This window comes from Danio aesculapii, chromosome 1 (assembly GCF_903798145.1).
Source record: "Danio aesculapii chromosome 1, fDanAes4.1, whole genome shotgun sequence".
Classification (NCBI taxonomy): Eukaryota; Metazoa; Chordata; class Actinopteri; order Cypriniformes; family Danionidae; genus Danio; species Danio aesculapii.
Genome location: NC_079435.1, coordinates 37,319,646 through 37,344,377, shown reverse-complemented (window position 1 = coordinate 37,344,377; position 24,732 = coordinate 37,319,646). Strand labels below are relative to the sequence as shown.

The 24,732-nt window shown below is 37.5% G+C and overlaps 1 protein-coding gene across 3 annotated transcripts in view; it reads left to right on the top strand.

Annotated features, from left to right (window-relative positions):
* The first annotated feature begins 1,502 nt into the window (after positions 1 to 1,502).
* Positions 1,503 to 24,732, top strand: part of slit2 (slit homolog 2 (Drosophila)) — a 140,510-nt gene continuing 117,280 nt past the window's right edge. For 2 of the 3 annotated variants that reach the window (XM_056459749.1, XM_056459733.1), the window contains exons 1-4: positions 1,503 to 2,729; positions 3,620 to 3,691; positions 6,062 to 6,133; positions 12,739 to 12,810. In XM_056459749.1, the coding sequence (XP_056315724.1) occupies positions 2,572 to 2,729; positions 3,620 to 3,691; positions 6,062 to 6,133; positions 12,739 to 12,810 (374 nt within the window). In that variant the 5' untranslated portion in view covers positions 1,503 to 2,571. The remainder of the gene's footprint in view (positions 2,730 to 3,619; positions 3,692 to 6,061; positions 6,134 to 12,738; positions 12,811 to 24,732) is intronic. The other variant, XM_056459741.1, reaches the window with a different exon arrangement.

The window sequence follows — 24,732 nt, the reverse complement described above, 5'->3', positions numbered from 1 at the left end:
GTAGCCAATAAGATGCGAGCTTACTGTTCAACCAAACACAACTCCCTGAGAACGCGGGAATGACCGAAGCGCTTCACTGTGCGCACCATTTGCGCAGTCTAACTTAATTAACGGAGATGATCCTTAATAACGGACTTAATTTACGTTATAAAGTTTACATTATAAACAACAGCAGCCATTGCTTTAACAAACGTTTGATACTTAATCTTTGCATACATAAACCACTATAGAAATCAAGTAACCACTTACCCGCGCATCCCGCTCTTCACCTGCCATGCTAAATAGAGGAGTATTCTTCTTAGAGGATTATCTCCGTTAATTAAGTTAGACTGCGCAAATGGTGCGCACAGTGAAGCGCTTCGGTCATTCCAGCGTCCTGCGTAAAAACAGATGCTGGATAAGTTGGCGGTTCATACCGCTGTGGCGACCCCAGATTAATAAAGGGACTAAGCCGAAAAGAAAATGAATGAATGAATATATATATATATATAGTTTGTGGTGTATTATTAGGCACTACAATACACTATAGCTGTAATTCCACTACATCAACATTAACAAGTTAAGAAATAAACTTGTAGTGCCATAAAAGTTAAGAAAAATAAATAATTCCGTGATGTCAGTTTTGTTGGAAACTTCTGTGAAAGCACATACGTATTACTGCGCTAGAATACATGGATTGTCTTGACAATAAGTGCTTCCTCTTGAATTATTATGATGATGTCAGTGAAAAGCTGGCATTTTGTAAATTTGTTATTGATCTGTGTTTTCAAATTGACAGACAGCATCACTACTCACCGCATGACTGTAAATATTTTAAAAAGAGAACTTTAATTCAGCTCGGTAATCCTCAACAGTAGCACCTTGCATTGCTAAGTGGATATACTTTAAATGAATTGCAGGTTGTGTAACATTAATCAGTAAGTAAAACAAATAAATGTAAAACATGTTGTGTAGCATATAGAAAATATAAATACAGTTGTCACTAACAATGTGTGTCTGTGTGTGTTTCAGCTTTGCAGGATCTGCAATTGACCCTTGACCTCTCCTTACCCTGCAGGTGCATACTAAGGAGGTGATTGAGGTCATAATTCTGATGGCTTCTGTCTCCCAGGCAAAACTCTCCACCCCTTTCTGGTTTTGGTTCCTGTTCTTGTTAACTGCAATCTAAATTCAGATCTGTAAATACTCATCTGCAATCGTTTCAAACAGCTTAAATTGTTTAAGACCGTTTCAAAACTTTCCCCGCAATTACTAAACAGCTAACCATCCATTTACCCCATTCTCAATGAAAATAAGGAGCGCGTGTGAGAGGCTCTCTGTGCGTCACTTGCGCATCGGCTACCGTCTGCAGACTGCTCGTGATAGCTGTTCGTGTCCCTGGAGCGGCAGTGCCGTAGAAGGCAGACGGTTATGCGGCCAGCAGGGCGGATCGAGGGGTGGAGCTGCTCCCGATGCATATAGTGCAATTCCATGTTAGTCTGGAGAGAGTGAGTGAAAGAGAGAGAGGTCCCGTGTCCGGGTGCCGCACTTCACCTCAAACAACTTTAATCCAAGTGTGAGAACGGAGGGAATTAAAGCACAGGAGTTCATTCACTGCATTGATTCAGGCACGGGAGTTATTTGATTTACTCACTCCAGGAAAAAATAAAACATCGCAACTTAATGATTTTAAATCGTAAATCACTTTAAAACATATTTCAGACATATTCCAAACATATGTCAGATAATACGTTTGAATATATTATTTAAAGTTCTCTCGATCGGGTTGCCTTCAGTCCAGTAAGCTTGTAGGGCGGGTTAGACGGTCTTCTGGTTGGACCAGTGTTGAATCGAGAATGTGTGACTCCGTTACCGGCTATTAACGGTGTGCGGGGCTTATTTCCACACTAGAGGCGCCGCCTTTGCTCTGAACACATACACGCGCCATCAGGTGCCAGATACACACACACACTCTTCCGATTGAGGGTACCCGTAAAGACAGATCAGCGAAGATCACCCAGGACTTTTCCAGAGATCGAGTTGGATTTATACAGCAGATTTGTCTGTGTGACAACATGATGGATGCATGAGGGCGCGCGAGATCAATACACCCAATTAATCAATACCCTCTCCGCGCACGTGAAGATCAGCTCCGCTGGATGTTTATGACCGCATCTCTATCACCAGGTGGCTTTTCAAGTGCGTGTTTCCAAGCGCGTGTCTCCTGTTGGCGTAAATGTGCGCATAAGGTGTTTTGAGAGCCACAAAACAAAAGCGCAGAGCGACAATGCGCGTGCGGGATTAGTTTAAACTTTGGTTTGCAGTGGAATCGTCGGGATCTGGACTCTAAACTCGCCTCGCTGTACAGAAGAGACTACGTAGATCTCAGATGGGAGCGGATCTGGATTGAATTGCAGTTTATTTCCCTTTAAGAAGAAGGGGACATTCCAGCCCGAGGAGATTACAAGTGTTTCCTTTAGAAAGATTATTTGTTCTGACTCCTCTTCTTTTTGGATTTAAAAGTCCTGCGCCTACTCTGGTCGCGCAGGGAGGATTTCGTGTGTTTTATCAGAACTTGAGGAAACAGCAGTGATGTTTGTGTTGAAATCAGTGGTGCTCTGTGCGTTGCTCTGCGGGGCTGGAGCTCAGTCGTGCCCGTCCCAGTGCTCCTGCAGCGGGACAGCGGTGGACTGCCACGGCCAGAGCCTGCGGAGCGTGCCGCGGAACATTCCCCGCAACGCTGAGCGACTGTGAGTGCGCCAAAACACGATTATGATAACTGATATTTTACTATTGTAGAATACACTATTAATAATTTTGTCCACAAAATAGTGAAAATTGATAGTGAAAATTACGCAGTAACAATTATTATTATTACTTACATTTTTGATTAACGTGCAAATAGCACGTAGGCTATACAACAGACGCATAATAAAAATTAATTGGATTAATGATTTGTTAACTGTTGTCATATTAACACATTTACAATTGGATTAATTAACTTTAAAAAAATCACATTTAATTCTGTGACATTTTTACACGCTCTCACCAGAACAAAACTAGTGTGTCCTTTCCTATTCCAATCACGCATGTCTCTATCTGTCTCTAACACCGACTGTCTTTCTGAAGTGGATTCATTAATTAAACTGGCATGAAGTTTAAACACAACCTGCTCTGCTTTCAGACTGCAAGAGCCATAGGAGCTGGAACCAGCAAAGACTTTTAAAATTGTTAGGGTTCTGCTGTTAGAATTCCAATGACCCCAGGTCCACTATATTTATAGCAATAAAAACATGCACTTTTGGCTGAAAGTATCTTCCATAGAAGGATTTTAAATTCTGACACACTAATGTAAATTTTGTCAGGATTGCTGAACCCTGATCATAGTTCTATCAGAAACCTCTCAAGATTGCATCTGCAATCTAAGGACATACATCACCAATGATTAAAAAATCACTGTCAGGATGGTACATGATGCAGACAACAGAAACAATCCAGCAAGCTGTGGAACATGTGAAATTAACTGTAGTGAAAGCCAGTGTAATGAAGTGTACAGAAAAGTCCATTGCCACATTACCCTCTTAATGGCTAAATACTTAAGTCATTATTCACAGTTTTACTACCTCTCTTTTTTCCACAGGGACCTGAATGCAAACAATCTGACTAAAATCACTAAGGCAGATTTTGCGGGACTGAAGAACCTTCGAGTTCTGTAAGTATTGAATAGCCTGGTTCTTTTGCTGTGTTTAGAATACAGAACGCATGCATCCAAAGTAAAATTAATTTTAGCCCACACACGCATTCAAGGTATTAAACACATCTCCATTTTCTGAGAGAACATATTTCTAAAGGTGCTGTTGACTTGCAATTATCACCAGATGCCAAAGTAATCCACACATACAAGATAAGAAAATTAATTAGTTTAGAAATTAAATTATGTGTAAAAAAATGAAATGTTACAGGGAAAAGTTACTGAAGAAAGTGAGGTGTAAAAAGGCATGGAAAGCCCAGACAGCAGCTGAAATCTCTAAGTAGTTAGAAAGTAGCCCTGCCTCTTCATCAGTGTAAATGAATATTAGTCGCTTCAGTCCCAACGCCTTCATTACCCGGATGATGAAGATGAAACCAGGGTGGAAATTTCAACAAGACAATGACCACAAACGCAGCCAAGGGAGCTCTTAGTTGGTTTCAGAAAAGAAAATATAGCTTCGAGAATGGCCCAGCCAATCACCTGAGTTGAATCCAATAGAAAATTTCAAAGAAGAGACAAACAGACACATTATGATTTTTAGACTCTCTTGAAGTCTAGGGAAAAAAAAAACATACCTGAGAGACTTCATACAAGAGCCAAGCTGTCATTACCAAAAAAGCCTTTTTTTTTTTAAACAAAAGTATTCAGTAGTTTCTCTTTACTTTCTTTTTGTGTCATTCCATTGCTATTACGCAACATTATTTTGCAGATTTTCTTCTGTTTTGTTTAATTGGGTTTGCATTGTTTTGGTTTTCACCAAAATCTGCCAATTTCATGTCAACAGCTCCTTTAGAAATATATTTACAGATATCATGACGCGTTCAATACACATTTTCACCCGCTATATATTCTAGTGCAGATTTATTCTCAATTAAACACATCAGTCTGCAGCTGTTCTATTATTAGAATAATATCTGTGAAGCATTGTTATACCAAATTCCATGAGTTCTGGATTTCACTGGAGGTTAAACACTTTTAGTATTCACACACATACAGCGAACAAGTTTGAACAGTGAAGCTTAACAAGGCAGTGAACGCGTGATTGTCAGAAAATCACAATGACATTTATTGAGAAAAATGACTGCATTAGTGGAATGTGAGTGTTTGTCTTTATCTGTCTTCTGATCTTCCTTTCTGTCTCTTTGTGAGGTTGTGACAGAGAGGGAGATTTTGTGAATGTAAATGTGACTGAGATGGAATGCCTGGGTGTGAATGTATGTGTTAGAGCGCGAGAGAAAGATATAGAGAGCTCATGTAAGAACAGGTTTGCCCTCCCAATCGGATGGGGTAGTATTTCATCTGAAGACTTTCTCTCTGTGTCTGTCTTTCCTCTCCCCCAAACTATTTCTCTTCTTCAGGCTCTCGTTATTTTTCTGTTGGTGGGACATAAGACCTCTCTGAAATTACCTTTATCATAAAAACTCACCAATGTATATTCTTGATTCGCATTCAAACATAAAAGCAAAACAAATCACTCTAATATGGCACATCTTCAGTGTTTTGCTGGTGTGTGTTTTAAACACATTTTAGATTGTTTCACTACAGATTTATAACAGATGTACTTTGTTTTACCAGCAGCATACATTTCTGGAAGTCCTCTGCAGGTGTAAAGCATGTTTGCTTTCTCCATGTCTCACACACTTGTTCAGTCAAACAGAAAACTGTGACTGCCATTTCTCATGTAGGGTCAGTTTCCAGCTATGTTGGCTCTTACATCACAGAAGGGTTAAATAATGCATCAGTAAAACCTAGAATGATGCTATAAATATATGACTCCCATATTGCAAGTGTATATATTTCAAGCATACCCTGGGCATCTGTGATTTTGCAATGTGCTACTACTATAAAAATGCAAAACGCAGTAACTAAGACAAAGCTAGAGCTGAGAAATATTGCACTGTTGTGTGTGATTGAATGACTAAATCTGAATTTTCTGCTGTTGTTTTTCTCTAAATTTGAGCCTAGCCTAGTAAAATTATAATACACATGATTTCAAAACATAATTTTGACAAGAGTTTGGTATTCGTAGACTGAAAAATAGTGCAGTTTATGTTTGCTTGCTTTCTTAAATCAAAGTCTAAGTATAGATGTAGTATTTAGACTGAGGCTGAAAGCTCCTATTTATTTAGTTTTAGAATAAGAGGAGTGTCTCTGATTTTGAGATATATTTTAAAAAAGGTGTTTGTGAAAACTATTTGCAGGCATTGAAAAATAAATTGCTCTTTATAAAGCAGCCAAGTATGCACAGACATACTAACCATTTTAATCAAGGAATTACATGCAATGAGTGATTTATCTAAATTTTGGTCTCTTCTACATTTCTTTTTTTAGGCAGTTAATGGAGAACAAGATCAGTTCAATTGAAAGAGGGGCATTTCAGGATCTACAAGAGCTGGAAAGACTGTAAGTGGCTAGCGCTCACACACACATGCACACACACACACACACACGCACACACACACACACACACACACACACACACACACACACACACACACACACGCACACACACGCACACACACACACACACACACACACACACACACACACACACACACACACACACACACACATATATATGTGGCAAATCAGCACTGTACTGTACAATTAATTGCAAAAGCACATTACACAATCAAGTGTGTGTTTTCATACATTAATGGTGGACATTGTATGTTGTGGGCATGTGTGTGTGTGTGTGTGTGTGTGTGTGTGTGTGCACATTGTGGTAAGGATTTGATGGAACAACATATTTGTCTGACAGCCAACCCAGCCTCAGGGAAACACACACACATGCACAAGTAACTCTGGCACACTCAGGCCTTTAAAAGAATGACACTGGAATCTGGAATGGAAACGGGAATTACGCTCTTACGGACAAGCTTTTACCCCCCAGCTATTCTCCATTTTCAAACCATATTCTTTTTGATGGCCTTTATGGTCACTGACTCAGACAAAAGTTTAGGTTTGTCAGTTTCGTAAAAGTGGTACATATGCTGTATGCGACCTGAAATGCTGTATAAAATTATAAAAAATGTAATATTATGTGATATTAACCAGTATATGTGGAATTATAATATAGCAAATTATTTGCGAGCGTATTAAGGCATGTGGTTAACAAGTTGCTAAAGTTGTCAAATTTTAACAGCACACAAGCTTAAATCCCTGTACACTGTAAAAAAGTGGTGAACTTCAAGGAGCTGATCTGAACAAGGTTATTCTACCTTATCTAATCCCACAAAAATGCTTTGTTGGTGTAGGTAAATTCATTTACCGTTGAAATCAGAATTATTAAACCCCCTTTACATTTTTTTACTTTTTAAAATATTTCCTAAAATGATGTTTAACAGAGCAAGGAAATTTTCACAGTATGTCTGATAATATTTTTTCTTCTGGAGAAAGCCTTATTTGTTTTATTTCAGCTAGAATAAAAGCAGTTTTTAATTTTTAAAAAACAATTTAAGGTCAAAATTATTAGCCCCTTTAAACTATATATTTTTTCTATAGTCTGCAAAACAAACCATCATTATACAATAACTTGCCTAATTACCATAACCTGCCTAGTTATCCTAATTAACCTAGTTAAGCCTTTAAATGTCACTTTAAGCTGTATAGAAGTGTCTTGAAAAAGATCTAGTCAAATATTATTTACTGTCATCATGGCAAAGATAAAAGAAAGTTAGTAATTAAAACTATTATGTTTAGAAATATGTTGAAAAAAAATCTTCTCTCCATTAAACAGAAATTGGGGAAAAAATAAACATGGGGGCTAATAATTCAGAGGGTTTAATAATTCACACTTCATCTGTAGGTTGTTTCTGTAACATTAATAAAAGTGTTACATGTTTGTATGTAATACCTTTGTATAAATTGTGTTACAACATTCTTTGAGACTGGGTTAAGTATAAAGGGCCAGTCTATTTAAGTAGAAATTAATAGCAGATGTAATTACTTGCAGAAGTCTTTTTTTATGTATGTACAGTATGGTGCATCAAGTCATTCACTTTTAACTATCAAAAAAAAAAAAAATCTTAACCATATACCCAAAAAGTAGATAAAAGTATATTGAAAGACAACATGAAAAAAAGTATATCGTACATAGCAATTTACGTAAAGTGGGACCAGATTCTGCACTCTGCACGCTTACTTTTCTTACTTATAAAATGAATAAACAAACAAACAAACAAAATTATTTGATATACAAAAAGGAAAACTGGGAGAATTAGCAATTAATAAGGGATTACAATTAACAAAGATTATTGTGCAGTTTATTCATTATAAAAATTCAGTCCATGCATATTTTAAATATCATATTGTTACATAACATATTCTTACTTTAAGATGACAGATGTTCACTACATCCACAGTTACAGTAAAACGTATTTTAGACGTAGGCATTAGGAGCTGTGCTGTGCTGCTTGATTACCAGTCAATCACCTGTTCAATGCTATCCTGTTTTTCTCTTAGTAAATTTAGGAAGTTTATTATGACTGAGACCCACCTAGCTGATCTGGCTTTTGCTAACTTGCCTTGCTCTCTAGCTGTGTGTGGTGTGGCTTTGAATGCTAGCTAGCGAAAAGGGTCAATGGCAGTAATTGTGAATGTGGTAACTTATAGCTCATAAAGAGGAGTACAGCTAACTGGTAATAGCTTGTAATAATAGCAAACTTGCTTTCAGTGTAAATTGTGCAGTGTTGGCATAACTGAAGGGTTAGGCGGGCGAGTGGTGGGGATGAATAGCTCTTTATAGTGATAAGTGTAGGGATAGAGGAGCTAGCGGTAGCGTTGAATAGCACAGCTAAAGTCAGTGTGTAAGATCAGTCCCACTGTGCCGGTACAAAAGCAGGAGTCTAATGCTGGAGGGTGACTGCATAGCTGAGAGGATTAGAACGCACAGGCATTATAATGCCCTACCAAAGGCCCTTCATAAATATGTGTGTGTGTGTGTATGTGTATTGGGGATGCATTTAGGTATTGGGTGTGACGACCTCCTGTGGGGAGGAAAAGTGGAGACTCTGTTCCAGATATGACCCCCCTTTCTTTGCACACACACACATACGAGCAAACACTCTTCGTCACGGCTTGCTAGTCATGAGCAATGCAGTCAGGTAAAGTAAGCCTATGGAGAACGACTTGAGCAAACGAACAGGAGCCGTGTTTTCCTCATTTGTTTTTTTTTTTCTTTTCTCAGCTTGATTATTTACTCACACATTTTCTTTACTCCTATGATGTAGCTAGTTTTTTTTTATTGGGGTCTGTTGTGTTGTTCTATTTTGTGTAAAGTTAGCTTAGTAGTGTAGCTTATGGCCTGTTTCCACTGACTGGTACAGTACGGTACGGGTCGGTACGGGTCAACTTTATCAGGCTTGCGTTTCCACTGCCTAACAGGTACCAAGTGTACCCTTTTGGTGGGTGTAGTGTATGACAAAAAGTTTCAGCCGCTGTCATTCTCGCTGGAGGAAATGTCAAAGTAAAGCTGTACACGTCGTTCACATATCATATGAGAAGCACTTCTCACAAAACAGATGCTTTATACACATAAATACTTGTTTCCTTTCTATGAACATGATTTAATTACAACTGCAGATCAATGATGGTGCGAAATAGCCTACTGCAATGATTATAAAAATAAATAAATAAATGCAACATATATGAAAACATACAGACCCTCACAGTCTCCGATTTGTTACCAATTGCAGAAAAACTACACACAGCATACATTTAATCCTTATTTGGGTTGAAAGACGACACTCAGCATATAGCCCAGTCAGTGCAAACCTCTCATCTGTTTCTTTAATCTTCACCAGTACATGCAACATCTTGTTAGAGAGTAATTCCGTCATTCTGAGTTCATAATAGTCCAAAAGGCGATGATAATAGTTAGGTTGGTGAAAGAATCTTTCGCACCATTCAAGCCCTTTTTTGGGCTTCTCCTTTGTTTTTTCGAGCTTAACTCTCGTGTTTGTCTGCTTCTGAGAGGATCAGATGTCAGAAGTGCTTCAATAATCACGCACACGTTATTATCATCAGCTCAAGAAGTTCGTAATTTCAAATATAGATGCACGGCGAGCACTTTCTTCCTGGAGAAAGTGAAACCACTCGCAATTTTAGATGGCCTCGTAAAACAAAATCAGGACACGGCAGATTTTTTCTTGTCTTTGTGGCTGTACATCAAGACAACGGCAAGGTTTGTCTGAGCTTGGGTCAATCCTTTGCAAAGTGTGCCCAAAAAGTGGTACGATACGGTTCGCTTTTAGGTACCTTTTGACAGTGGAAAAGCCATAAAAGTGTACCGAACCATACCACACCGTACCACTCAGTGGAAATGGGCCATTAGTTGTGAAATATTGGCAAATTGAGAGCATAGACAGGGTTCCTGATTTAATATTGCACAGTCAAACATTTGCCTAAAACATTGTTAGTTCTAGTATAAATTGCAGTTCATTCTAACCAAGAACTGCCCACTCAGATAGGATCTTATTAATCTTATTAAACACTTCTTAAAGTGTTTTGTTTTGTGGCCCATTTAGCAGTAGGTTCATCTAATTTGCTTTATAGACCTGGTGTCTAAAAAATGTAAAAGACCTGTGTGACAAATGAAATAAAAGTGTGGAATCTATACACGCTGGCTCAGTGATTAGCACTGTCAACTCACAGCAAGAAGGTTGCTGGTTCGAGTTCCAGCTGGGCCAGTTGGCATTTCTGTGTGAAGTTTGCATGTTCTTCCCATGTTGGCGTGGATTTCCTCCAGGTGCTCCGGTTTCCCCCACAGTCCAAAGACATGCAGTAAAGGAGAAGTCAAAAAAACTAAATTGGCTGGAGTATATATGTGTGAATGAGAGTGTATGGGTGTTTCCCAGTACTGGGTTGCAGCTGGAAGGCTATCCGCTGTGTAAAACATATGCTGGGTAAGATGGCGGTTCATTCCGCTGTGGTGACCTCTGATGAATAAAGGGAATAAGCTGAAGGAAAATGAATGAATGAATAAATGAATATTCCTTTAACAACAAACTCAAGATTTGACTTGAATTGAAACTTGGAAAACTTGTGCAAATCAGATGATAATTTTGTTGTCAAAACACTTTTGTCACTTTTACGTTTCTGTTTGGCCTAATAAAGTCTGTGCATCTATAAGGAAATTCAGCCAATCAGGTTAATGCTTGCCAAATGAAAAAAGTATGCAATATGCAATGGTCTTTCAGTGAACAGACTGTGAGTCTGCAGATTTACAAACTTCATAGTCTTAAGCTTATCTCAAGTGCTAGACGTGATTGATTGTGGATCATGTATGCTTTACGTTACAGTAGCTGTATGTCTTCACACTAACTTTCAATTCATTCTTCGCTCTGTTCAGTCTTGTTGCCGGTTTTTTGGCATTAAAAGTCATCTCACTTTACGGCCCTCTTTGGAAATGACTGAGTGCATGTCTCTGTTTGTGTGTGTGTGTCAGAGTCTGGCTATGTGCATTTCTATCTGTAAGTGTGTGTGTCTGTGTGTACTTGTCTATTTTAAGGGTCGATCTTATTCACTTTAAGCACTGTGTGTGTACGTGTGTGCCTTTGTGTGTTTCTGCAGCAGGGTCCACAGGGAAGGCTGTCCTCTGTGCCTGAGTGAAACACGTGGGCATTTCTGGAGTGTGGAGCACTGTGTGCCTCGTTATTATTTCATCATTCATTAAATATTCAAATGGAATGATGTAACTCCAGAAGCTGAACGATGATGTCATCGGCTGCTATGTTTGACTGTGCGAGTATGTTAGAGAAAGTGAGGGTGTACAACAGAGAGAGAGAACGAGAGAGAGTGAGAGCTTGATGGTTTCATACTTTGCGCAGACAGAGTTCACTTTGGAACTTTGGCTTGTGTGACTGACGTGCGGCAAATCTCGCATGCTGATGTCAGAGCTCAGGAATTGATCGAGTGTTTGTGTTATTTTAACATTCTCCCATTATCAGCAGAGTCAATAATGTCGCTGTAGAATTTGTCAAATCTCGGGTGCTTAATAGGTTGCTCTGAACAATCTGTATTCTGGTATTAAAAACATTATTGATTAATCTCAAGCCTCATTAATCTAACACACAGACAGCAGTGGCGCCACTCTTCATTAATATGCGCAGTGGGTATTATATATGTGCTGATTGTAATGCATAATGTCTATTATAGATGCTAGTCGGGAATCATTTTCAGCTAGAATCGAGCATGAGAGAATCAAGGGATAGTTTGAAATTAGTGGCTGTATTAAACCAAATATGCATTTTGTCTTTCATGACAAGTGTGCATATGTATTTGTGTGTGTATGTGTATTTACACTGTAAGTTCTTTCGCTTCACTTTGTGCGAGACGTTCTGTTTGTTTTTCCCACATCTGTTTTTCCGGGCTGTTCTTTGTCTGCGTGTGTTTGCTAGATGCCCCCACACAGTGCCTGCCAGCCCCATACACACACACACACTTACACACATTCGGTCAAGTCCCAAGTTGATGGCCGACAGACTCGAAGGAAAATATTTGATACATTTTTAAAAACACAACCAATCAGTACATATTTCTTTATTTACCAATGTTTCATGTGGAATCTATTCATCTTGTCAATTTTTTTTCTTTTAAATGTCATCAGGATAGACTATTTTAGCTGTTCCAGTTTTGCAAGTGACAATTCATTTTAGTTCAAAGTTTCTGTGAACAGTTAAAGGTCTGATGCACATCATGTACTGTTTCTGGTGCCTCACAGTCATTGAGTTTTGCTCTTGTAAATGTACATACACTCAAAAAAACACTTATTTTGCTTGTTCAAACTACTTATTTAAAATAAGCTGAAACAACACAATTCTCGAGATTTCATTGGAACAACTTAAATTTTTTTATGTTCAATCCACCTAAATTTATTAAAAGTGTCAAGTAAATTTAATCAATTTGTGTTCGGACAACTTGAATGAATTGTGTGGAACCCTGCATTTTTTACAGTGTACCATGTGTATTGTGTCATTTCATGTCGCTGCGTGTGTCTGTGTTTGCAGGCGTCTCAACAGGAATAATCTTCAGGTTCTTCCGGAGTTGCTGTTTCTGGGCACGACCAAACTCTTCAGACTGTGAGTCCTTTATCTTTAGGCCCCTTCTCTTTCCTCGCCCTGTTTTCTTTTCACACCCCTTTCTTTCTCTGTCTCTCTTCATTTCTGTCTTTTCTTGGTTTGTCTTTGTTTCCTATTTTAAATCAGAGTTTTGTCTCTTTTCTAAAGTGTACTCATCTATTTATGTTTTACGTTATTTTAGATGCATTTTGTGAAATTTGTGCTGCAGATTGCATATTTCACATGCATTTAAATGCTCCTGTTGGCTTCTCTAATGTTGTGATTTGATTTGTAGATTTGGGGTTTATACACTTTTACATCACTGTTTTTGAGGGCTGTCTCCTGAAACTTGCTCATTACTCCCAGACAGATCTGTGTGTGTGTATTTGTACATGTGTGTGGTTATAATTGAGTTATGCAGGACATCTAGGGATCAGCAGTGAGGGAGGTTCAGACCATGAACAGACTAAATTGAGTTAAAAGGAGATACACGCTTAAACATCTGCTGCTCAGAGAGAGAGCGAGAGGAAGGGTAGCGAGCGCTAACAGCTTTACCAGGAAAAACAACATTCTAACAGACTTTGCAGGAGGTTGATGGAGGAAATGTCTGTGTGTGTGTGTGTCTGTGTGTGTGTGCTGCACACATCGCTCATGTTTCTGCCGTCATATATCCACTGTTCATGTTCTAGACATGGTATGGTTGTGTGTGTGGTCTCCTAAAAATACACTGGGATCTACAGGCTCAACTATCAGGTGTGCATAGTTGCTTGTGAGACTTAAAGTAAATTGCTGGACTTAAAGTCAGATCTTAAAGAAATAAATTAATGTGTTTTCCAAGGCACAATTCTTTGGTTTATGTGTTTATGTGTGTGTGTAGGGCTCAAGTTTTGCCCACGTTATGGGGACACTGGTTTGTGTGAGGGATAGGAAATATCATTAGCAGCTCATTATATATGTATAAAACAATAGACATCAATGAAAATGATGTGGGCAGGCAGGCACATATTAGGTTTATGATTCTTTGAAAGGGCAGCACTGTGGTGCAGTGGGTAGCACAATCGCCTCAAAGCAAGAAGGTCACTGGTTTGAGCCTTGGCTGGGTCAGTTGGCGTTTCTGTGTGGAGTTTGCATGTTCAAAGACATGTGGTATAGGTCAACTGGGTAAGCTAAATTGTCAGTAGTGTATGTGTGTGAATGAGTGTGTATGGATGTTTCCCAGTGATGGGTTGCAGCTGGAAGGGCATCCGCTGCATGAAATATATGCTGGATAAGTTGGCGGTTCATTCCTCTGTGGCGACCTCAGAAAAATAAAGGCACTAAGCCGAAAAGAAAATGAATGAATGAATGATTCTTAGGAAGGATTTGTTTTGTTCTGTCTGTCAACTCAGTTTCAACTCAAGATGGTAGCAGGTGTGTGAGAAAAAAGAAAATGAGAGGAAAAGAGGAAGGACTCCTAGTGCATAGTACTTTCTGATAGTATTATCTGATTTGACACACACACACACACACACACACACAGTGTTCAGTCCTCATTAGATTATCTCTGCGCGTCTACATCTGTGGCTAACATGTGCAGCTTTTATCTGCCTGCCTCTTTCATCACTCTGTCTATCTCATTTTGCTTTATTTTGCTCCTTTTCCTGTTCTCTCATCCCTTCAATTTTATTGTGCTGCTCTTTCTTTCTTTCTTTCTTTCTTTCTTTCTTTCTTTTCTTTCTTTCTTTCTTTCTTTCTTTCTTTCTTTCTTTCTTTCTTTCTTTCTTTCTTTCTTTCTTTCTTTCTTTCTTTCTTTCTTTCTTTCTTTCTTTCCTCTTCCTCTGCTCCCCTGATCAGGTTTGACGTTAATGTGTCTGGATGGAGTGTGTGTGTGTTTTTTTTTTTTTTTTTTTTGGAGGGGGATGGTCTGGTAGCGGGTGACAGAACCTTCTAGAGCTTGTTTTGTTCATCTTGCCGGGTGCCCTAGTGACCCCGGCTTCTGCTGTATGTGTGTGTGTATGAGAGAGAGTATATGTTTGTGTGTGTGTCTGTGTGAATATGAGTTATGGTTACACACATACGGCCGCTGCCACAGTAGCGGCTGAAGTATTTCTGCCTTTTGTCTCCTCTGAGGCCGGGCCTGTTTGAAAACCTTTGAATAACATTGGTTATGTTGGAGAGAACGTTCAGATAACATTTCTCACGGACAGCAGGTCGGTCACAGCTGTGTATGTTTGGATAGAGAGAAAGTGGGAAAGAGAGAAGAAAGGGACTTGAAAGAGAGAGGAAGAGAATGAAAAGAGACGTGAAGGCAGAGAAAGAGGGAGAGAGGGGGGAGATTGGTCAGAGTTTTGAGAGTCCATTAAGAACTCTGTAAAACCCAACAGTAGTTTCAAAATAAGACTGACAGACCAATGAAAAAGATATAAACTGAAAAAAAAAACAGAAAAGGGGAGAGACTTTGGAGTAGAGGATATATTAAAATATTTAATTCACTACAGAACAGCATTAAAAGTGTAACTAATAGAAATCACTATACTTCACAGTACAATTGTTTTATGTTAATTTTTTCCATTATTAAGTTATTACAAATAAAACTTTTATATAATAAGCCAGGTATAGGACAAACTCTAAAGCCTTTAAAATATAAAGTGTAATGAATGGAAAAAATAATACAGTATGTGTTAAGTTGTAATAAAAAATGTGAAAAACATTCACAAGTATACTTTAATTAAACTTTATAATTAATATCTGTAAATACATGTAGAGAAATTATGATAAGATAAACAATTTTTAATAAACACAAGTTTTTTTTCACAGTTTTGAAACAATACATGGTACAGAAGCTAAATGAGCCAGTGTAATAATAATAAAAATAATTAAAAAATATATATATATTAATAATAGAAATTGTGATTTTTGCCTATGGTGCCTCATCCTAAAATATTTTTTTTAGTTGCTGATTTGGATAAGGCAGTCATTACTTTTCTTCTGAATCAAGCTCGTACGAACATATCCATTGGCGCGAATTCCAAGAGTTGCTACGGTTACTGTTGTCATGTCACGTAGCCATCATCCCTCATCCAGTAATCATTAGTGCTGTTTGATGGTGTTTCTGACCACCGAAGGAATTTCTCCCATTGTGACGTCTGTGTGTGACTTGCATTGATCCTGTCACTGGTTATTAAGTCTAATTAAATGATTTACAATAGTAATTGGAAGTTGTTTTGTGCATCTATTTTAAATAATAAGGACAGACTTTGATTTAATTAATGTTTTGAGAAAAATTTGATCATACAAAAATCAACATTCTGTCATAGTATAATCATCCTCATGCAAATCCAGACATTTTTTATCTTCTTTTACAACCGTAAATTAGAAAAGGTTGTGACAGTATGGAAAACCAAATAAAAATATAAAGTAGTGATTTCTGAATTTACTTTGACTTGTATTTTATTGCAGACGGGCCAGTCAAGTACCTGTATCCTCTTCCTCTGGAGTCAGGACTTTGTGATGTGTGCAGAATGTGGTTTTGCATTGTCTTATTTACATTTACATTTAGTCATTTAGCAGACGCTTTTATCCAAAGCGACTTACAAATGAGGACAAGGAAGCAATTTACACAACTATAAGAGCAGCAGTGAACAAGCGCTATAGACAAGTTTCAGGTGTGTAAAAGTCTAAGAAGCAAAACATTAGTAGAAAAATTTTTTTTTTTTTTTTTTTTTTTTTTTTTTTGAGAGAGAGAGAGAGAGAGAGAGAAAGAGGGCACAGTTAGTGGTATAGCCAGAGAGGCAATTGCAGATTAGGAGAGAAAGTGGAGACTAAACAGTTGCGTTTTTAGTAGTTTCTTGAAGACAGCAAGTGACTCGGCTGTTCTGATGTAGTTAGGGAGTTCATTCCACCAACTGGGCAGATTGAATGTGAGAGTTCGGGAAAGTGATTTCTTCCCTCTTTGGGATGGAACAACGAGGCGACGTTCATTCACAGAACGCAAGTTTCTTATTGAAATATGCATGGGCATCTCTGGAAAAGAAAGCAGCATATTGTCCAAAATCTCTATGCACTTTTCAGCATTCATGGTGCCATCACAGAAGTGCAAGTTACCTTTGGCAAAGGCACTTGACCATGACAGACCCTGGCTTTTAATCTTGTTGCTTGTAACAGTCTGGATGATCTTTTTCTTCTTAAGTCTGGAGTACACGGCGTCCATTTCTCCCAAAAAATACCTGAAATACTGATTCCTCTGTCTGTAGTACATGTTTCCACTGTGTGATGATCCATCCCAGATGCCTTCGAGCCCAGAAAAGTCGAAGGTGCTGCTGGACACTGTTAACATAGGGCTTCCTTTAGGCACAGTAGAGTTTTCACTGACATTTTGGGATGTAACTATGTATTGTGGTACTTGACAAAGGTTTGCCAAAGTAGTCCTGAGCCCATGTGGTGATATCGGTTATAGTTGAATGACGATTCTTGATGCAGTGCCACCTGGTTGTTCAGCTTAGGTTTGCACCCTTGTCCTTTCGGTACTGAAATTCCTCCAGATTGCTTCAATCTTTTAATTATGTTATGTACTGTTGAAGGTGAAATATCCAAATGTCTTCCTATCTTTCTTTGAGGAACATTGGTTTTAAACATTTCAATAATTTTCTCATGTATTTGTTGGCAAACTGGCGATCCTCAGCCCATCATTGCTCCTGTTTCATATCACATCATTCATTCATTCATTCATTCATTCATTCATTCATTCATTCATTCATTCATTCATTCATTCATTCATTCATTCATTTTCCTTCGACTTAGTCCTTTTATGCATCAAGGGTCACCACAGCGGAATTAACGGCCAACTTTTCCAGCATATGTTTTACACAGCGGATGCCCTTCCAGCTGCAACCCAGTACTGGGAAACATCCATACACACTCATTCACACACATACACTACGGCCAATTTAGTTTATTTAATTCACCTATAGCGCGCATGTCTTTGGACTGTGGGGGAAATCGGAGCACCCGGAGGAAATCCATGCCAATACCGGGAGAACATGCAAACTCCACACAGAAATGCCAACTGACCTAGCCGAGACTCAAACCAGCCACCTTCTTGCTGTGAGGTGACAGTGGTAAACTCTGAGCTACCGTGTCGCCCCATCACATCATTATATTTAACCAATTTACCTGATTATTAGCGCTAAATTGCTCCGGTTTCAACTTTTTAAAAAAAATATGTTGCAAGAACAAAAACTGGAATATGTTCATTTTGAAAAAAAAAACAATAAAAATAAAGAGGAACACATTAAATAATGTTTGTTGTATTGTCTGCAATGAAATACAAGTCAAAGTAAATTTAGAAATCACAATGTTTTTTTTATTTGCGTTTTCGAAACTGTCCCAATGTTTTCTGATTTGAGGTTGTATTATTATTCTGAAGAAACTCATTCTGTTGTTGTGGAAAAAAGTGAATGAACTGTTGTGACCTATTGTGAACCATATCTTATTCAAATTTAATATAAAAAAAGACAAGTAAGTTTTAAGCAATTTCAGGTTGATTCCATTTACAATTAAAACTTTGATATAACTGCAGCAGTATTATAAGTATTTTTTACATTCATTTTCTATGCCTGACAAACTGCTTAGTGTGAATTTTTGAGTGTGAATAATATTTGTAATTCTGTTGTGTTTTGCAGTTATTTTTGAAATAGTAGCACACAAAATTTATCAGGCCACCTGCAGGCTAAACCAAAACATTATGACGTTTCTGGGAACACTGATGTTCTGTTATGAGAACAGCTTTGTGAGAAGGTACTTAATAAGAAACTTAAAAGGATAGAAAAAAGAGGTCAAACATGTGAATATGCCAGCAGACGTCTTCATATTCCTGTCTTGTCTGTTAGCAGTGGCTTTGGGTTCACACACGCTTAGCTGATTTTAAATATGGCTTTGACTGTGTGGTTTTCTTGAGAAATGTGCCACGAGTTTTTGGGGTGAAAAATCATAGTGGTTTTCTTGCTTAATCCGCACACCAAACTCTAGACAAGCCAAACTGTTTGCCATCTCAGAGTGTGTGTCTGCGTGTGTGTGTTTACCGAGCTCGGCGTTTCCTAGGTCACAGTGCTGTAGAGAGTTTGGCTTTTGTCTGCGGAGTGGACGCTTAACCCCAGTCCTCTCAGCTCACACACACACACACATTCAGGCACACAACACACACGCACTTACTAAGCCTTGTCTGTTCACACGAGTTGGTGGGAACAGTTTTGAAATTAAAGACGGATACAATGGAGTGAAGTGTTGCCTGTCTGTTGAAGTATAGCGTTATTAGGTGTGAGTGTATATATTTGCGTGCATGCATGGTTGTGTGTGGCGGGGGAATTTAATTTCATTCATAATCAGATTTTAATGAAGACAGGAAAAGAGTTTATCGTCAGTTGCCATAGTGACAGTGACTCATAGTGGAAAAACCTCAAGCTTCTAGACATGTGTGTGCATGTATGTCAGTATGTGTGGGGCTTTGTATGTGTTGTTGTTGTGTTTATGTGCATGCTTCAAGTCATCAGGAGTAACATTTTCAATGGACTCCTTGACCATTAGAAAAACGTTATTTAGCATGACAGCTTTAAGTAGAATAAGTCAATTATTCATGAAGCTGCCATTACTGTGCTGCCTAAAAATATGCAAATCAGAATATTTAAGCAAGACACAACAGGTAATGACTAAATCTGTTTCACACAGTTCAGTATTTTTAGCAAGCTGTCAATGTTTTGTGGAATTGTATGATAATGTTAATGGTTTTAAAGATGCACTCTTTTAAATAAACTTTGGTTTGAACATTTAATTTTTTATATATGTTGTATGTACACTTTTAGAAATAAAGGCAAGAGAGCAGTGATTGGGGTAGGCCTTTTCAAAAGGTACACATTTGTACCAGGGTCTATAGTGGCCCATTTTCACTGACTGGGACTGTATGGGACGGTACGGGTCACCTTTATCAGGCTTGCGTTTCTACTGACTAAAGGGTAACAAGGGGTACCCTTTTGATGTGCGTGGTGTTCGACAGAAAGTTTCAGTCACCGTCATTCTCGCTCGAGGAAGTGTCAAAGTAAAGCTGTACTGGTTGTTCACATATCATACGAGAAGCACTTCTCAGAAAACAGATGCTTTATTCAAAATTACTTGTGTACAAATGTTCATAACTAACTTTTCTATGAACATGATTTCATTATAACTGCAGATCAATGAGCCTACTGTAATGTCCGCAATTATATGAAATAAATAAATAAATGCAACATATGTGAACACATACAGACCCTTACAGTCTTCGATATGTTACCAATTACAGAAAAACCACACACAACATACATTTAGTCCTTGTTTGGGTTCAAAAACAACACGCAACATGTAGCCCAGTCAGTGCAAATACCAAAGCACTGACTGTCAAATTACCGCACTGTCTAACCAATTGGTTCAACACAGTCATCTGGTGTGCAAACACTTGTTTGATTAATTATAGATACATCAATCAGGTGTTTAAGCACTATAAAAAGCAGCAGGTGAGTTCATCGGTCTTCAAGTACAATGGAAAGAGTCAGAAAAAGAGTTAGCAAATCAAATCAATCATATGTAATACATTGTTGTCTGGGACAATGTGTCTTTCCACCGCTCTGCTAGTTCAGAACTGGTTTCAGCAACATCCACATTTTAGGCATAATAGGTCACCGTGGATATTAACAGCAGATTCAGTGAGCTTTAATCTGCGCATCTCTGGTAGTAAAATAATACGTTAATCGTAAACGTTTTTAAATGAACATTTATTTATAAAAACAAAAGTTTGTCTTTAGACAACATTTTCTTCATTTTCAAATAGATACAGAAAGTAAAAATAAGACATTTTAGCTTTTAAAGATACAGGAACAAGATAACAAAAAGGGTGCCACTTCAGCCTAAATGGCAGCTATGTTATGTTTACTTGGCCTTTTTTTTTGCACTGTGCAAAAACAGAACAGCATCTACTGTGCCTGGATTCTGGCGGCCAGCTGCACTGAATTGAGCATTCACTCGCACCGCTTGTAGGAATGAACAAGATTCTCCTTGCAAGGCGCTGCAGTTGTGGAAATATGTGATCTTGTTTCTCCCAGAACAATAGCAGATTTTCCTCTAATGACTCCTGTAACTGAAACTTTGAACAGTGGGCTACTCTTGCACTTCATTCATTAATTTGGGCATCTCATCTTCCCATTCTGCAAAGCCCACTCTGCTTTTTCGTTGGTCCACTGCCATGTCCTGCTACATCCACCCGCAACAGACCCGCAATTAATCATAATGTATTTTTTTATTACCCGACCCGCGAAATGTCCGCAGCGCCCACGGATATAACCGCCATCTGCGCATCACTAGTGTGCAGCATTGGTATTGTTTAATGTTTGGTGAATTTACTTTATATTTGTAATTTGTTGTAGCCTACTGTAATCATAGGGAAGTAGAAGTGCTAAAAGTGTCATAGGTTTATCACAGCAGAGTGTAACTAATGCCAACAGAGTTTAGTAAATGTGAAAGGTGTTTCTTATGGTAAAAAAGTGTGGTTTTTAAACATAAGTATAGTTTTTACAAGAGTGTTTAATTATGCAAAGAATCTGTAGTGTTATGTTAATTGGGTGTGTGTTTGTGCTAGTTGTGTGTACTGTTTTAAAAACACAGGCCCTGTTTTAAAAATTGTGCTTAAGCAATGCAAAAAAACTGTAAAAAGTAATTTCTTCATTCTGAGTTCATAATAGTCCAAAAGGTGATGATAAACATGGCAGTTTGTTCATGGTTCAGGTTGCTGAAACAATTTTCTCCTGTGTTTTGTCTTCTCCTTCTCCGCACTTTTTTCTGAAAGGATCGTATGTCAGAAACACTTCAGTAATCACGTGCATGTTATTATCATCAGCTCAAGAAGTTCCTTATTTCAAAAATAGACGTGTGGCGAGCGATCGTGAGCTCCCTGGAGAAAGCGAAACCGCTCGTTTTAGACGGCCTTGTAAAACAAAAACGGGACATGGCAGATTTTGTTCTTCTTGGCTTTGTGGCTGTACATCAAGACAACGACAAGGTTTGTTTCAGCTCGGGTCAACCATTGCTCATTATTATATGCATATAGTATTACGATGCAATGTCTCGGCTGTGTATTTAAAACATGGTGGTTCTTTTGTCTTTTAATACCGTTTAGTCCTACCCTTTGCAAAGGGTTGCCAAAAAGTGGTATGGTACGGTTCGCTTTTAGGTACCTTTTGACAGTGGAAACAGCCATAAAAGCGTACCGAACCGAACCATACTGTACCGTACCACTCAGTGGAAACTGGCGATATTAGTACCTACCAAGTACAAAAGTGTACCTCTTGAAATATTTAGGAACCGATATACAGAATACAGCCTGAGGCACCAATATGGACCCTTTAGGTACAAATGTGTACATTTTGAAAAGGTACCACCTAAGTGACAGCTCTTGCACCTTTTTTTGAGGGTTTATACTACTATAGACCATTTCAATGTGGTGATGTCATTGGCCCATGAACATTTCCTGCTTGTTATCAAACTATTTCATAGCTGTAACAGGAGGTAATTCAATCATAACTTAATGTTAAAACAGCTATCATAACATTATTTATCAATATGTGGCTCGTTTTGGATTCTTGAAATCTATAGAAATTAAATATGTAAAACAGGAAATACATTGGGACCATTGCTTTTGTTTACATCTCTCAAAACGGTCTATACATTTATATAAAATTTTTAAACTAGGGCTCAATAATAAATGTTCTTTTAGTTTGATCGATTAGAAAAAAATGCCTGTAAATAATCAATAAATGGACAAACAAATCGTCACTTTGGAATTTATAATGTTCTATCTGCGTTCTAAATGATTTTGAGATATTGAGCTTCACAGTTTTTGCATTCCATATAGCAAGCAGTATGTGTGTAACATTTGTTTTTTTAAATAAAAAGTCTTAAACTGTAAACAACTTCTAAAAAAACATCTCATAATATAAATAAGTTGTCATTTATTAAGAATATGTCAATAACTCAATTTTGACAAAAATGTCAGATAGAACCTTATCATTCGAAGGTGACGAAACATTGAAAATTGGAGCCTGTTAATTGACTTATAATTTTTATTATTGATTTACAGCCTTAAAATTAACATCTTATGCAATACAAGAAAAAACCTATACTGACACCAAAATCTTTCTTTGTTCGCATTCCTCGGTTTTCTCTCATGCAAATATAACTCAAACAAACATTTCAGGAAATTCACTTAGATTATTATTTTTACCTGCAGGCTGTTTGAATAAACTCATTCACATTCATACATTCACACACATACCATCTCTCTCTGTCTGGTTTGTATTTTTTGTATTCATTTAGTAGTGGGGATGTTGTTGTTTCTTGCATAATGATATTCAGAATATAATGGCATTCCTATGATACAGAATAGCTTAAAAACATTCATTTTAAGTTATGTACTGAATTTAATATATTCTGTATGGATCGGACTCAAAGTAAACAGGAAAATCAACAATGTAATATCATAATGTATGCTGACTATATGGTAAAATTGCAGAAGCGGTTACAAATGAGCTGACAGGTGTCCTCGCCAAAGTCATATCTTGGCTTAATCAGTGTTATCTAAAATTAAGTATGTCAAAAACAGCTTGTATTTTCTTTGCTAAGGACATAGGGTTGACGTAAAGCAGGAGATTTTCATTTGGGAGAGAAATTACAAATGATTTCAGGGTTCATTTGGACTCCTGTCTTGATTTTAAAAGACATTTAAAAGAATGTAAAGATTAACTTTGAAGATTAACGAATCAATTGTTTACCAAAATAATAGCAATGAGTGCTAGCAAAATAATCAACGTCAATTTGGATTTCACATGAACTTTAAAGTTTTAGATTTAAAACAATATCATAAAAAAATGTGTGCTTACTTTGGTCAAATGTCAAGTTTAAAATTGGTTGGGTATTGTGTGAATACCATTGTGTGAATATCAAGCTGCTTTTTTTCTGTTTTTAATCAACTTAGTGAACATGAAAGTTGTTTTATCTATTTGGACTTGTATCTGAAGTAGGGCTGCACAATTTATCGTTTCAGCATCGATATTGCAATGTGCACATCCACAATAGTCACATCACAGGGTATGCAATATTGAGTTATGATTATAGTTGACCAGGAGAAACAGTTCAGAAAGCATTAGAATTGTGCAGTTATTGCAGAGTTTAATCATAATGGAGTGAAAGGCCTGGCAGAATTCAAAGTATTCAGGCTCAAGAAATGTAAAATTTTTAACTTTAATAATGAATAATTGTATTGAATTATTTATAGTGTAAAGACTTTTGCAGTGTTATTTTCAATGACTATTCAAATTCTGTACCTAATTACTATTCGACTGCCCTGATACTATTTAATCACACTTTTGTCTTGGCTCTTTTGTATTTATCTATGCTTGCAATTTGTTTATTACATTTTATGCATAATTAACTTCTCTACAGATTTATCCCAATCAATCTAATTTAATAAATTCTTTCCAAGTCCAGTCATCTGGTAAAAAAGGTATATACAATAATATTTATTGCAGAAAAACTGAATATAACATTTTTTCCAATATTCTGCAGCCCTAATCTGAAGTCTTCTTTTTTACAACCATAAATAAACAGAAAACACCAAAATATGGACCCTGTTAATTAACAGATATGTTTTCACAGTGTTGATTTTTTTCAATCCTGATTTTTGTGAATTGCAAGAATTTGGAAGCAGTTAACCCAGTTTTAAATGATTGTTAAATTAATAACTGAATCAACAACATATACACAACACTTCTCCTAGAACAACTGTAATTAACATTTCAGTCTGAAATACAAATGCACAGGGAATAAAATAGACACATGTCGTATTCAGGAATATAATGCTGACTAGGTACAGAGGAAGCTGTATGGTAA